The sequence below is a fragment of the Dasypus novemcinctus genome, chromosome 9 (genome assembly GCF_030445035.2).
Source record: "Dasypus novemcinctus isolate mDasNov1 chromosome 9, mDasNov1.1.hap2, whole genome shotgun sequence".
In the NCBI taxonomy this organism is placed as follows: Eukaryota; Metazoa; Chordata; class Mammalia; order Cingulata; family Dasypodidae; genus Dasypus; species Dasypus novemcinctus.
Window position 1 is genome coordinate 67,633,086 of NC_080681.1, and position 16,244 is coordinate 67,649,329.

General features: G+C 35.3%; 1 protein-coding gene across 4 annotated transcripts in view; it reads left to right on the plus strand.

The window, feature by feature from the left end:
- The window catches only part of DOCK7 (dedicator of cytokinesis 7), a 319,752-nt gene that overhangs the window by 187,894 nt on the left and 115,614 nt on the right, over positions 1 to 16,244 (plus strand). For all 4 annotated transcript variants that reach the window (XM_058303469.2, XM_058303470.2, XM_058303471.2 and 1 more), the window contains 5 exons: positions 217 to 312; positions 1,885 to 2,025; positions 2,115 to 2,228; positions 3,523 to 3,693; positions 6,464 to 6,603. In XM_058303469.2, the coding sequence (XP_058159452.1) occupies positions 217 to 312; positions 1,885 to 2,025; positions 2,115 to 2,228; positions 3,523 to 3,693; positions 6,464 to 6,603 (662 nt within the window). The remainder of the gene's footprint in view (positions 1 to 216; positions 313 to 1,884; positions 2,026 to 2,114; positions 2,229 to 3,522; positions 3,694 to 6,463; positions 6,604 to 16,244) is intronic.

Below are 16,244 nucleotides of genomic sequence, written 5' to 3' on the forward strand. Positions count from 1 at the left end.
AAGATAATATGGAATGTTTTCCGCTGGTCAACATGCCTCTGTCTTATATGCATTAATAGTCATTTCGTTAATGGGTGTCCACACTGCATCGTTGAATGGTTCACATGCCTTATTTTTGCCTATTCTCATTATCTTCATTTTTATTTGCATTATTATTTACTTTATATTATCAGCGGATTTGACCTTAATAATAATTTTGTATTTACTTCTTGATAGCTTTTTCATGAGGAGCTGGCTTTGCAATGGGTTGTTTGCAGTGGCAGCGTTCGGGAGGCAGCTTTGCAACAAGCCTGGTTCTTTTTTGAGTTAATGGTGAGCAAAATAAACACATTCTTTAATTTTTTTTTTTCCTCAGGGAATAATTTTATGTTAATGTTTTTTAATCCTAGGAATTCTTTTCTATTTCCAGCCTTTTGGTTTTATATGTGCCTCCAAGACAAAATTATGTGAACTGCATCTCTTAAAAAAGAACTTTGTGGATATCCAGCACAGCTTAGGTAGAATAATGAAGTATGATTTTACTTTAACTCCATTTTTTCTGGGATGTTTGCAGATTTTATACCAAACCTACAACTATTACTACAGTTAGAAAGCTTAACTTTCAGAAATACCAGTTACTGAAAGTTAGAACAAAAAAGAACAAAATTTTAAAAAATTTCATAATTCAGTAGATAATATTAAAAAATGAACAGGTTAATATTACAGAAATATTTAAGTATAGACATATATATGTATATATAAAAATACAAAAGCATCGTACATTTTTTTAAGTACATACACTATGCTAGCACTGCCCAGTGGGCTAGGTATTACTGAGGCACAGAGAGGTAAGTAATTTCTCTAGAGTATACAGTTGGAGATAGCAGACCTAGGATTTAGACCCAGGCCTTCTAGCTCTATGACCTTCTTTTTTACAGTACAGTCTCTAAAAAATTGAAATCATTGGAGCTTTTCTTCCAAAAAGAAGTATGGAAAAAGATAACTAAGAAACAAGTGGGAAAAAAACAACCAAAAAAAAAAAGAAAGAAAGAGAGAGAGCTTCCAGGTTATGTTAAAGGGTTATTGTCATCATGGAAGGTTATCTATATTGGGAGTAACAAGACATCTTTCTCTAGTGACTTATTAATACTAATCTAGAATAAAAGTAAATTGGAGACCACAAATAAGGGAGAGGCAACTCAGCTTTTTCTCTAAAGAATAAACATCAAATTTGCAATATATGTGCTTTTAATGTAAGATCAGAATTGTAATTTTAACTTATTTTTTATCATCTTGCATGTATGTTCAGATATCCTAAATATAAAATAATAAAGAGACTGAAGTTTAAGACTTGACTCTGTTTACTAACTGTAGAACCTCACCTTCAATTTCCCTGAATTTTAAATTCTTTACTACTGTTACCATCATGTTGTGATAAGAATCTATATCTAAAAGCATTTTGTAAACTGAAATCACTCTGCCAATTAAAAATTAATATTTTATTATTAATACTCATCAAATATTTATTAAACTATATGCCATGATATGCTGGATAATGAAGATACTGCAATGAAGATAAGGGTCCTAATAACCTCACAAATCTTGTTTGAGGGCTATGGTATGGCAAAATTAATGAGACTTAGGAAATTTGCATTAAAATTTTTCATGTAAACAATTTTGTTCCTATTGATAGGATAATTTTATGAAGGCAGTGCAGTGGTTGAATTATATTGTGTTTGCTATTTCTTATGGGCATGCAAAATGTGAACTTTTTCAAAATATTTGAGGAGATAAATGTATTTTAGCTGTCTTTTAGATCTCATGATATAGGCCAAAAATAAACCTAATTTTAGCATTGTTGTAACTGTTAAGTAATTAAAACTATTACCTTATATCTTTTTTCAGGTAAAGAGCATGGTACATCATTTATATTTTAATGATAAACTTGATGCTCCACGGAAAAATCGTTTCCCAGAACGTTTCATGGATGACATTGCTGCTCTTGTCAGCACAATTGCTAATGATATAGTTTCACGATTTCAGAAGGTATTAGTAACTTATTTTTTTATTAAATCTTTCAAGCTAAGATAAACTATTATACTTGTAAATTGTTTGCTTTTTATTCTGTTTCTTAGGACTCAGAAATGATTGAGAGACTCAACACGAGTCTTGCATTTTTTCTCAATGATCTGTTATCTATTATGGACAGAGGATTTGTATTTAATCTTATAAAATCCTGCTTTAAACAGGTAATGCATAAATAGTAATCAAATAATTTAAATATATATTTACCCTTTTCAGGATTGCAGATAAGAGATCTTGAAGAATTATCCATATATTGATGTTAAAAAAATGTAGCATGTTTTTATTAAGTGAAAAATAAATTATATTTGTTTTATTAGCACGCAAAGACTTTGGGAAGGTGATAGTGGTACAGCTGGCTTTTCCTTGAATTGTATTGACCCACTCATGCCCACTCTTCAATTCCCGTTCTAGAGTATACCATCAAGTCAACAACCTAAATGTAAAGGAGACCCAAGATACTTATGCAAGAATAGCATTTGTGCTGAATGAAAAGTAAACCAAAATATTTGTATTTTAAGTGATTTTTAAAATTGCTGCATTTTTACCATATATTATTCTAATATAACCCTTGAAATTGTATGTTTTAGAATCTTGGACAGATAAAGACCCACGTTCCAAGTGTCATACAGAATCTTCCTTTTACTAACTTGGAGCATCTGAGAACTTTTCCAGAAATAGTGGATTTTGTTTTAAAAAAATTTTTACCAACTAATTAATGAAGCCTGCCTTTTGGAAAACACTCTAGTTATTGGTTCTGATGGGCCACTTAAGTAATGAGCTATATAATCATCCCAGAATTACTTGGGAACTTATTAAAAAACACAAACAGATATTTGGGTCCCATCCCATAATTATTGAGAAGTTTGAATCCTGGAGGAGTGGAGTGTAGAACACAGTGTTTGTGAAGCATTTCCTGGCTGGTTCACAGATTGTTTTGAGGAAGTACTGGTTAAAATGTTCCCTTGGTAGCATAATATTTAGAATTTTGAAGATCTGTTCTAAGGATGCCTTCATTGTTTATTTCTTTTACTGGTCGTAAAAGTAGAAAACTATGCTAGGCCAATGAGCCACTTCTAAATATTGGTAACACTATGTATTATTTTTACTTTCCCCCCACATTTCTTATACTGTTGCTAACAAAATTTGTCTTTATTCTTCAAACACTGAATGACTTCATTTGCCAAACATTGGACTAGATCACAGGGATACTAAAGCTATTAAATCAGTTTATACTTTGAATACTTACTATAATAAGTCATACTTAATATTCATACTATAAACTGAGTACTTAAAATTCCATAATTTTACCAAATCTAGAAAAAGCTGATAGTTATTTAAACCCCCCAAACCCAAAACTCCTCACTAAGTACTGTTATTATTCTTTCCTTCATTATGGTTTTAGTACTAGAGAAATGATATATTTATTTGTTGTTGTCTTATTTATGCAATGCTTACAAGGTATCGTCAAAGCTTTATTCATTACCACATCCAAGTGTCCTGCTATCTTTGAGGCTGGATTTTCTGCGAATCATCTGCAGCCATGAGCACTATGTTACATTAAACTTACCCTGCAGTTTACTTACTCCACCTGCATCTCCATCACCTTCAGTTTCTTCTGCAACATCGCAGGTATGCGAAATGTGTAAATACATACATATATACACATACATACCTACAAATACATACACATATATATATACACACACACACATACAGAGAAAGAGAGTCTACATTTGTGGAAAAAATATTAAACACTGGAATAATTATAATATATGGTGAGTAATAGCTAGATGATAGGCTCAGTTCTAAGTGCTTCATAAGTATCAACTTATTTAATCATCAGAGCAACTCTGTGAGGTAAGTAAATTCTATTATTATTTCCATTTTATAGATGAAGAAACTGAAAAACAGTAAGATTAGTAACTTACCCAACATCACCGTAGAACATAGTGGCAGAGCCAAACTTTGAACCAAGGTACATGCTCCTTCTATTTTAGAGCCCAAGCTCTTAATCACTATGTTGTGATATCTCTTACAGATTCATGTAGATATGTATGAATGCACCTACATAAACTCACTTATTTAGATGTCTTCACAAGTCAGGTTCTCTGGAAACTGACATTGTGATGGAATTTGGGGTGCAAGATGTTTATTAATGATTGATACCTGTGAAAGGAAGGGGATGAAGCATAATTAAGCAGAGAAAGGAGTCAGACTATAATGCAGAACTGACAAATTCTTGACTAATTCTCTCCCTCTCTCTTTTTTTTTTTTCAAAGAGGCACCAGGGAGTGATCCTGGGACCTTGAACATGGGAAGCAGATGCTCAACCTCTGAGCCACACTTGCTCTCCTCTGACTAACTCTTTTGCATCCAGAAAAATTCAGAGAAAACTAGATGAATATTTATAGGTTATCACTTCTTTTCAACAGCAAGTAGTTTCCCTAAAGATGAAAAAGGGCTATGGTTGAAATTATAGGTCCTTTGTATAAATTGAGATTAAGGAATTTTGTAGTTTTCAATATTAGAGAAGCCTGTATATTATTCCCTCCTAGGAAAACACTCTTTCTGCTACATGGTTTCTGAGGCAAACTACTTTCTTAACCTCTTACTGTCTAAAATAAAGTTTATCCTAAGTGCTTCTTGATTGTATTTTTGAAGTATTTAATTCCCTGAATCAGCTACAGTATAATTCCCTAGGATAGATACTAGCGTAGTATGCTTAGAAATTTAAAACTTCACTTAAAAATACAGGAAAACATCTGAGAGTTCCACAATTTTTTATTTCCACATATTTCTCTACCTGGCTGACACATACTTCTTCCCTTGATGAAGGAGTCTGGGTTTTTTTTTGTTTTGTTTTCTTCTCTTCCTACTGCCAAAGGTGGGGCTATGCAGTCCGAAATGAATTAATCATAGCTATAGTTCCTGAAACCTTTAATGAGACATATTTGTTTAGATATGAGTGCCTACTGAACATTTCATTCAGCTAGGATGTTTCCAAAGAATTTTTTACATTATCTTGTTGCCCATATTCTCCTATAACCACACAATTTTCAAATTCTAGCAGACAGAGACATCCCTCTTTTTTGGGGAGAGGAGGGAGGAGAAATTTTATTTGTTAGGAAGATGCGTTCTCCATAGAGAAATTCAAAATCTATTATTCTTATAAGAAACCCTGTATGGATTTATCATGAACATAGATTTGAGGGAGATGAGGTTGAGGATGCTTAGTGTTAAAAAAACTTTTAAAACTTTTAAATTTAGTGAGTAGACTGAAAAATTATAGCTTTCCAGAGATAGAATTTCCTCTGAAAATCAAATTTTACTGGTATTTGAAATTTCTGTGTAAACCAATAACCTTGATTGTGAGTATTTCTCTTGCATTCTGGAATGAGCAGATAAGTGTAACAGTGGATATACTTGCACTTTTTTCCTTCAAAGAATCATATTGAAACAAAAAGTAAGAGTATAAAAGTGAAAACAAATAGAAAAGGTTCATATTAGAAAACGGAAATTGAAAATAATTGTTATTTCGTATAGTTTCCTATACAGAAAGGAATTGCAGTTAGTTTGTCTGATATTAACAGTAGCAATACTGAAGAAACTACCTCTAAGTAAAGTTTCTCTCAAGTTCAGATAATGCTTACATTTTATCTGGTATAATGCTTTTTTAAAGATATATAGATCACCCAAGATGTTACATTATAAAAATATAAGGGAAGCGGGCTTGGCCCAATGGATAGGGCATCCGCCTACCACATGGGAGGTCTGCATTTCAAACCCCAGGCCTCCTTGACCCATGTGGAGCTGGCGCAATGCTGATTCGCGCAGGAGTGCCATGCCATGCAGGGGTGTCCCCTGCGTAGGGGAGCCCCACGCGCATGGAGTGCGCCCTGTAAGGAGAGCCGCCCAGCGCGAAAGAGAGCACAGCCTGCCCAAGAATGGCACCACACACGGAGAGCTGACACAAAAAGATGACACAACAAAAAGAAATACAGATTCCTGGTGCCGCTGATAAGGATAGAAGTGGTCACATCACAGAAGAACACAGTGAATGGACAGAGAGCAGACAACTGGGGCGGGGGGGGGGGGGGGAGGAATTAAGTAAATAAATAAATCTTTAAAAATATATATATATAATAGGTTCCCATATACTACCACTCCCACCCCCTCCCCACTCCTCCCACATCAACAACCTCTTTCATCAGTGTGGCACACTCATTGCATTTGATAAATGCATTTCAGAGCACTGCTACACAGCATGGATTATAGTTTACATTGTAGTTTACACTCTCTCCGAGTCCATTCAGTGGGTTATGATGGAATATTATAATGCTTTTTGTAGTATGTTTTGTTGCACAGCTATTACAGCTTTTTCTGCTCCATTCCTCAACAGAGTTCTGGATTTTCTACAAATGTACAGGACCAGAAGATTGCAAATATGTTCGAATTGTCTGTGCCTTTCCGCCAACAGCATTATTTGGCAGGACTTGTATTAACTGAATTGGCTGTCATTTTAGACCCTGAGGCAGAAGGGTAGGTATATCGGTGGGTTTCCTTCTGTTAATTATATTATTAACTATAGTTTATATTAGAGTTCAATGTATTGTACACTGCTACGGTGTTGTTCTTCCTTTAATTTTTATTTCAGTGACATATATTCAGTCTAAAGTTCCACCTTTTAACCATATTCAAATATATAATTCTGTAGTGTTAATTACATTCATAATGTAGTGCTACCATCACCATTCTGTGCTATCATCTCCATTCTCTATTACCAAGACTTCCATGATCCCCAAGGGAAATTCTTGTATCAATTAATACTTAACTCCCCAATTCCCTCTCCCCTTCCCCAGCTCCTCATAAATTGTATTCCAGTTTCTGACTCTGAATTTGCTTATTCTAATTACTCATATCAGAAGGATCATACAATATATGTCCTTCTGTTTCTGGCTTATTTCACTCAACATTGTGTCCTGAAGGTTCATCTATGTTTGTCTCCTGATGAAGCCCTTTACTGCACAAAAGTTTTTAGTTTTGATGAGGTCCCATTTATCTACTTTTTCTTTCTATTGTGTGGGCTTTTGATGTAAGGCCTAAGAAACTATTGCCCAACACAAGGTACTGAAGATGCTTCCTTATGGTTTCTTCTAGGAGTTTTATAGTCCTGGCTCTTATATTTAGGTCTTTGACCCATCTTGAGCTAATTTTTGTATATGGTTTGAGATAGGGGTTGCCCTTCATTCTTTTGCATATGTATATCCAGTTGTCCTAGCACTGTTTGTTGAAGAACTGTTCTTTCCTAATTGAGTGGATTTGGCACCCTTATCAAAAATCAATTGGCCGTAGATGTGTGAGGTTTATTTCTGAAATCTGTATTTGATCCATTGTTCTATATATGTCACCTTGTGCCAGTACCATGCTGTTTTGATCACTGTAACTTTGGAGTAAGTTTTAAAATCAGCAAGTGTGAGTCCTCCAACTTCATACTTTTTTAAGATAGGTTTTGGCTATTTGGGGTCCTTACCTTTCATTAAATTTGATGATTGGCTTTTCCATATTTGCAAAGAAGGCTGGGATTGGGATTGTGTCGAATCTGCAAATCATTTTGTTTGTTTTTTTAAAGATTTATTTTTTATTTATTCCCCCCTCTCCCGCCCCCGTTATCTGCTCTCTGTGTCCATTTGCTTGTGTTCTTCTGTGTCTGCTTGTGTTCTTGTCAGTGGTACCTGGAATCTTTGTCTCTTTTTGTTGCGTTATCTTGCTGTGTCAGCTCTCCATGTGTGCGGTGCCACTCCTGAGCAGGCTACACTTTTTCGCTCGGGGCAGCTCTCCTCAAGGGGCACACTCCTTGCGCGTGGGGTTCCCCTACATGGGGGACACCCCTGCGTGGCAGGGCACTGCTTGCATGCATCAGCACTGCGCATGGGCCAACTCACCACTTGGGTCAGGAGGCCCTGGGTTTGAACCCTGGACCTCCCATGTGATAGGCAGACACTCTATCAGGTGAGCCAAATCTGCTTCCCCAAATCATTTTGGATAGAGCTGATATCCTAACAATATTTAGTCTTCCAATCCATGAGCATCGAATATCATTTCTTTTATTTAGATCTTCTTTGATTTCTTTTAACAATATTTTGTAGTTTTCCATGTGTAATTCCTCTTGGTTAACTTTATTCCTAATTACTTGATTCTTTTTGTTGCTATTGAAAATGGAATTTTTTCCTTTGATTTCCTTTTTGATCGATCATTACTAGTAAATACAAACTACTGATTTGTGTATGTTGGTATTGTATACTGCCACTTCACTAAATTCATTTATTAGCTCTAGTAGCTTTGTTACAGATTTTTTGTGATTTTCTAGATATAGGATCATATGATCTTTAAAGACTGGAAATTTTACTTCTTCCTTCCCAATTCGGATTTCTTTTTTTTTTCTGGACTAATTGCTCTGGGTAGAACTTCTAGTACAATGGTGAATATCAGTGGTGATAGTGGATATCCTTTTCTTATTCCAGATCTTAGAGAGAAAACGTTCATACTCTCATCATTGACACTGAGTTGGTCTTAGCAGTGGTTTATTCAAATATGCCTTTTATAGTGTTGAGGAAGTTTCATTCTATTCCTGGTTTTCTAAGTGTTTTCATTGAGAAGGTGTGCTAGAGTTTGTCACCTGACTTTTCTCTATCAATTGAGTGATCATATGTTCTTTTTCCTTCATTCTGTTAATGTGGTATACTTTCAGGGTTCTGGGGGGAAACAGAACTGACTGGCAATATCTGTAAATGTTGCAATTTTTATGAAAATTGTTTCATGCATCTGTGGGGATGTGCAAATCCAAATTTCCTAGGACAGGTTGCAAACTGGGAACTGTGACAAAGGTTTTCAGTGAATTCCCCAGGAGAATCTGGCTGGTTGAATGGAAATTCTCTCTTCTCACTTTCGAAATCATCATGTCTCCTTTTAAACCTTCAACTGATGTAATGAGATGTCTTGCATTGTTGAAGGCAGTCTCCTAATTGAATTCAGATGCAATCAGCCATAGATGCAGTCAACTTAGAGATAATTTAAATCTGTATAATGTTGTCACAGTAACAATCAGGTTATGCTTGTTTGATCAAGTAGCTGGATACTAAAATCTGGCCAGGTTGACACATGAACTTAACCATTATAGTCCACCCTTATCAACTTGGCATCCATGCACATCTCCTTAAACCATACTTCATTTCTTCTTTTTTTAAAAAAAGATTCATTTTTTATTTATCCTCCTACCTCTTTGCGACTTGCGCTCACTGTCAGTTCTCTGTGTCCATTTGCTGCATGTTCTTCTGTGTCTGCTTCTCTTCTCTTCTTATCTTCTCTTTAGGAGTCAACAGGAGCCAATCCTGGAATATTCCAATGTGGGAGAGAGGTAATCACTTGAGCCACCTCAGCTCCTTGGTTTTTGTGTCTCTTGTTGTCTTTCCTCTGTGTCTCTTTTTTGTTGTGTCACAGTGTTACAGCAGCTCTCCATGCAGGCCAGCTCGCTGCCACCAGGAAACCCCAGGAACCGAACCTGGGACCTCCCATATGATAGATGAGAACCCAGTTGCGTGAGCCATATCTGCTTCCCCATACTTAATTTCTAAATAAAAAGAATAATTGTTATATTTTCACCTAACAATATTCAGTTGTCTTTTGTACAACTGAAAATGAACTAACTCTCCCCAAAATAGGGCACAAGCCTTTACATTATATTTACTCTTCAATGTGTTATATAAATTGAATACTATGACATGAAGCTAATACAACTTATGTCATGATAAAGGGAAAAGATAGGGAAGAAAACAAAGATATTTACTGTTTGTACATATGCAAACATCCTCATAACAAAATAAAGATAGACTATTCATAATCATTACAGTCCTCATTTCTTTAACTTTAAGTCATGTGGTTGTAGATTATATTTGTAACTGTCTTCTTCCACTACATCTATTCCATATTTCCTTTATGATCAGCAAGTATTATACCTCAGGTGGCTGTAGTTCTTTGCCCAGTGGGGTTTCCCAAACCTTCAATGCTGAAGTTTTGGGCCATTTGTAGTTCTTTCTGAATTGGATTGTTGCAGTTTTCTATTGACTTTTTTAGAAAGTAGTTTTGGGAAGTAGATGTGGCTGAACGGATAGAGTGTCCGCCTACCACATGGGAGGTCTGGGATTCAAACCCAGGGTCTCCTGACCCATGTGATGAGCTGGCTCGTGTGCAGTGCTGATGCACACAAGGAGTGCTGTGCCACGCAGACGTGTCCCCCATGTAGGGGAGCCCCACACGCAAGGAGTGTGCCCCTTGAGGAGAGCTGCCCCGTGCGAAAAAAGTGCAGCCTGCCCAGGAATGGCCCGGCACACACAGAGAGCTGATGCAGCAAGATGACACAACAAAAAGAGACATAGATTCCTGGTGCCACTAACAAGAATATAAGCAGACACAGAAGAACACATAACGAATGGACACAGAGAGCAGACAACTGGTGGGGAGAGGGGAGGGCAGGGAAGGAGAGAGAAATAAATAAAAAATAAATCTTAAAAAAAAAAAGTTTTATTGAGGTATATTCATATAACATACATTCCATCCAAAGTGTACAGTCAGTATAAATAAAAGAATATTCCTCTATTATATGGTGTTAAGAATATGGAAGGTAAGTAATAACAAAAATAAATACAAATAAAAAGAATATGGAGATACATGGGGAAAATATCACTATTGTAACATAGACTATATCAGTAATCTTATTTTTATAGCAATGGCAAGGAAGATACAATATCAAAGCTAAGGGTCAATAATGGGGTAGGATATAAGGGATAAGGAAATTTTCCTTTGGAATAGTGAGAATGTTCTGAAATGAACTGAGCTGATAGCACAATTCTGTGATGAAACTGAGAGCCACTGAGTGTACACTTTGATTGGATTGTACAAGGCAGAAGACTGTATAATGCAGTGAACTCCATGGTGAATGACCAGCTATAGTTAACAGTACAGTTATCCCTTCTACATCAGGGGGGTTAGGGGCAGAGCATCCCCATGATCTGGAAAGTATGCCCAAAATTTTTTCGCCTTCCTTTTGTACTAAAGAAGTCTGAATTCTTTCTTTTTCTTTTTTAGGATGTTTACAGTTCCGTATTCTAAAATTTGGGTTGAATATTTGGTCATAGGTGATATTATACAATACCATAGATATATTTTATGCATTTCTGAGTTTCTAAACCATTTCTCTATTATCTGCTGGTCTTTGCTTGCTATCTGTGGCTTCCACAAAACTCCCCCAAAATTCGCATTTAGTTTTTTATGCTGACCTGAGATATATAGAAATCATAATGGTGAAAGATGCAATGTGGGAGGGGTAGCTGAACAAATAGGAGACTATTTTCTAGTGAACTGTAATAAATACGTAATACTAATACATAGTTTTAATAACAGGGTGATTTGTGGGAAAAAAAATACACCAGATATAAGCTATGGACTATAGAGGGCAGTAATATTATGACTATGTTCTTTTATTATTTGGAAAAAATGTGTTACCCCTCATTATTGACCCTTAGCATTGATACAGTACCTTCTTTGCCATTGCTGTGAAAATACTAGAATATTACTGTTAACTGTATTCTATGTTACATTAGTTATATATTCCCCTTGTATCTCCATATCCTTTTTTTTCTTTCTTGAGGGGCTAGGGATTGAACCCAAGACCTTATATGTGGGAGTCAGGTGCTCAGCTGCTTGAACCACATCTTCCCCCCCATATTTTTAGCACCCTGAAATAGAGGAACATTCTTGTATTTGCCCTGTTAATCACCATCATCATCTGCCATACAATCCAGATTATCCTCTAGCTTTCTTTCAGTTGACATTAACTTCCCTAGACGACCCCTTTCAGCTGTACAAATAGGAGACTATTTTCTGATGAGCTGTAATAAATATATAATACTAATACATGGTCTTAATAAAAGGGTGATTTGTGGGAAAAAATGTGTTGCTATCTACTCTATTTTCCCATATTTACAGTCCCCCTTATTAACATTCTACATAAATTCAGCATTAGCTCCCCTTGTCATCCCATATTCTATCTCCTAGTACCCTATACCATATACCATATAGTTTAACTCCATGTGTGTACTCATATTTAATTCATATAAGTGAGACCATTATTTTTGAATACTGTTGCTTTGAATATCCATATGAAATGTCTGTTTGCATCCTTGCTTTCAGTTCCTCTGAATATATTCTTTGTAGTGGAATTGCTGGATTATCCAACATTTCTATATTTAGCTTCCTGAGGGACTGCCAAACTGTCCTTCACTGAGACTGAACCGTTTTATATTCCCTTCAGTGGTGAAGGAGCGTTCCCATTTCTCCACGTCCTTTCCAGCACTTGTAGTTTTCTGCTTTTTAAATCATGACTATTGTGTAAGGCATGAAATGATATCTCATTGTAGTTTTGATCTGCATTTCACTAATAGCTAGTGTAATTGAGAATCTTTTCATGTGCTTTTTGGCCATTAGTATTTCTTTGGAAATTTTTCTGTTTATGTCTTTTGCCCATTTTTTAACTGGATTGCTTGTCTTTTTATCATCGAGATATATAGTCTCTTTATATAACATGGGCGACCAAACCTTTATCAGATATGTGGTTTCCAAAAATTTTCTCCCAATGAGTAGGCTGCCTTTTCCTCTTCTTAAAGTCATTTGAAGGATGAAAGTTTTTAATTTTGTGGCAGTCCCATTTGCCTATTTTTTTCTTTCATTGCTTGTGCTTTGGATGTAAGGTTTAAGAAACCACCACCTACCATAAGATCTTGAAAATGTTTCCCTACATTTTCTTCTAGGAGTTTCATGGTTCTGGCTTTTATATTTAGGTTCTTGATCCACCTAGCTAATTTTTATATAAGGTTTGAGATAGGGGTCCTTCTACTTTCTGTGAGCTATGGATATCTAGTTCTCCCAGAATCATTTGTTAAATACACTCTTCTGACCCAGCTGGGTGGGTATGATAGTGCTGCCAAAAATGACTGTAGGTGTGAAGATCTGTTTCTGAACCATCAATTCAGTACCATTGGTCAATATGTCTATCCTTATGCCAAGATCATTCAGATTTTTACCACTGTTGATAAATAATAAATTTTAAAGCCAAGAAGTGAGAGTCCTCAAACGTGGTTTTTCCTTTGAAAGACAATTTTGGCTATTTGGGGTCCCTTGCTCTTCCAGATAAATTTGATAATTGGCTGGTCCATATCTGTAAAAAATGCTTTTGGAATTTTTATTGGGATTGTGTTGGACTTGTAAATCAGTTTATGTATAATTAACATCTTAACAATATTTATTCTTCCAATCCATGAACACAGAATGTCCTTCCATTTATGTAAGTTTCTTTGTGGGGTTTTTTTTTTTGGCAGTGTTCTATAGGTGTACCTGAATACAGATACTTTATATCCTTGGTTACGTTTATTCCTAAATATTTAATTCTTTTAGTTGGTCTTGTAAATGGAATTATTTTTTATGATGTCCTCCTCAGATTGCTCATTAGTGTAGAAATGCTACTGATTTTTTCCATAATTGTATCCTACCCCCTTTGCTGAACTTGTGTAATAGTTCTAGTCATTTCGTTGTGGATTTATAAGGATTTTCCGAGTTAGAGGATTATATTATCAGTGAAGAACAAAAGTTTTACTTCTTCCTTTCCTACTTGAGTGTCTTTTATTCTTTTTATCTTGTCTCATTGCTCAAGCTAGGACTGCTAGCAATATTGAATAACAGTGGTGACAGTGGGCATTCTTGTTTTGTTCCTGATCTCAGCAGAAAAGCTTTCAGTCTTTGACCGTTGAGTACAAGGTTACCTGTGGGTTTTTCATACATGCGCTTTACCATATTGAGAAAGTTTCCTTTTATTCCTGTTTTGGAGTGTTTTTTAAATCAAGCAAGGATGCTGTATTTTGTCAAATGCCTTTTCTACATCAATCAAGATAATCATGATTTTTCTTTTTCAATTTATTAATGTGGTATGCTACAATAATTAGTTTTCTTAAGTTGAGCCATCTTGCATACCTGGGATAAAACCCAGTGGATCGTGGAGTATAATTAATCTTAGTGTGCTTTTGGATTTGATTAGCAAGTATTTTGTTGAGGATTTTTGCATCTATATTCCTAAGAGGAATTAGTTTCTAATTTTCTTTTTTTAATGTATCTTTATCTAGTTTTGGTATTAAGTGATGTTGGCTTCTTAAAATGAGTTAGGTAGTGTTCCTTCCTGTTCAGTTGGTTTTTTTTTTGTTTTTGTTTTTGTTTTTAACTACTGGGGCCAGAAATTGAACTGGAGACCTTGTTAATTGGGAAGCTTGAGCTCAACCATTGAGAATCACTGAGCTACATTGGCTCCCCTGAGTTGGTTTACATTTGTTTGTTTGTTGTTTGTATTTTTGTTTTTAGGAGGTACTGGGGATCAGACCTGGGAACTTATAAATGGAAACACGTGCTCAACCACTTGAGTTACATCCTCTCCCCCTATTCATTTTTTGGATGAGCTTGTTGTTAGATCATATTTGAATGGCTTCATATTTCAGAAGTTTTTGTTGCTGTTTCAGTCTCTTTACTTGTTATTGGTTTGTTGAGATCTGTTTCTTCTTGGGTGAGTGTAGGTTGTTGGTGTGTTTCTATGAATTTATTCATTTATTTTACATTGTCTAGTTTGTTGGTGTTCAATTGTTCATTGTGTCCTCTTATGACCTTTCTTATTTCTGCAGAGTCAGTGATAGCATTCCCCCTCATTTCTGATTTTATTTATTTGCATTTTTCTTTTTTCTTTGTCTGCCTAGCTATGAATTTGATGTAGAAGAACCAACTTTTGGTTTTGTTGATTCTATTGGTGTTTTTTGTTCTCAATTTCATTTATTTCTGCTCTGATCTTTATTGTTTCTCCCTTCTTTCCTTTGGCTTGTTTTGGGATTATTTTGCTATTCTTTTTCTAGTTTCTTGAGTGCAGTTAGATCTTTGATTTTGTGCTTTCTTCATTTTTTATGCAAGCATTGAGAACTGTAAATTTCCTTGTCAGCACTACCTTTGATGCATTCCATAGGTTTTGATATATTGTGTTCTTATTTTCCTTTGTCTCAAGATATTTACTTATTTCTTGCAGTTTCTTCTTTGACCTACTGATTATTTAGGAGTATGTTGTTTAATTTCCATATATTTCTGAATTTTTCCCTTTTCTGTTCATTATTGATTTTCAGCTTCATCACATTTTGGTAAGAGAAAGTGTTTTTTATAATTTTAATCATTTTAAATTTATTGAGACCTGCCTTGTGACCCAGCATATGATCTATTCTGGAAAAGGATCAATGAGCACTTGAAAAGAATGTGTATCCTGCTCTTTGGAGGTGTAATGCTCTATAAATGTCTGTTAGGTTTAGTTCATTTATCATATTATTCAGGCTTTTGGTTTCCTTATTTATCCTCTGTCCAGATGTTCTATTCAATGCTGAGAGTTGTATATTGAAATCTCCAGCTGTTACTGTAGAGATGTCTGTTTCTTACTCCAGTTTTGCCAGTATGTGCTCATGTATCTTGGAGAACCCAGGTTATTTACAATATTTATTTCTTCTTGGTGAATTGCCCCTTTTATTAATATATAATGACCTTCTTCATCTCTTAAAATAGTTTTGCATTTAAAGTCTGTTTTGTCTGATATTAAAGTTACTTTTACTGATAAACTTCATTTCTACCCCCTTCTTCTAACCTCTCACCCTTGTTTTTTCCTTTCAGACTGTAGCATTCCCTGTAATATCGCTTGTAAATCTGGCCTTATGGTAACATACTCTCTCAGTCTTTGTCTTTGCAGGCTTTAAACTCATCCTCATTTTTGAAGGACTGTTGTGTCAGATAAAGAATTCTCGGCTGGCAGTTTTTCTCTTTTTAGTACCTTAAATACATCATCCCACTTTCTTCTCGCTTCTATAAGAAATCGGTACTTAGTCTTACTGAACTTCCCTTGTATATGATGCATATGCTTTTCTCTTGCTGCCTTCAGAATCCTCTCTTTATCTTTAGTATTTATCATTCTGAATAGTAGGTGTTGTGCACTAGGTCTTTTGTATGTATTCTTTTTTTGGGGTGCATTGTCCTGGAATTTGATAATTATATCTGCATAACAG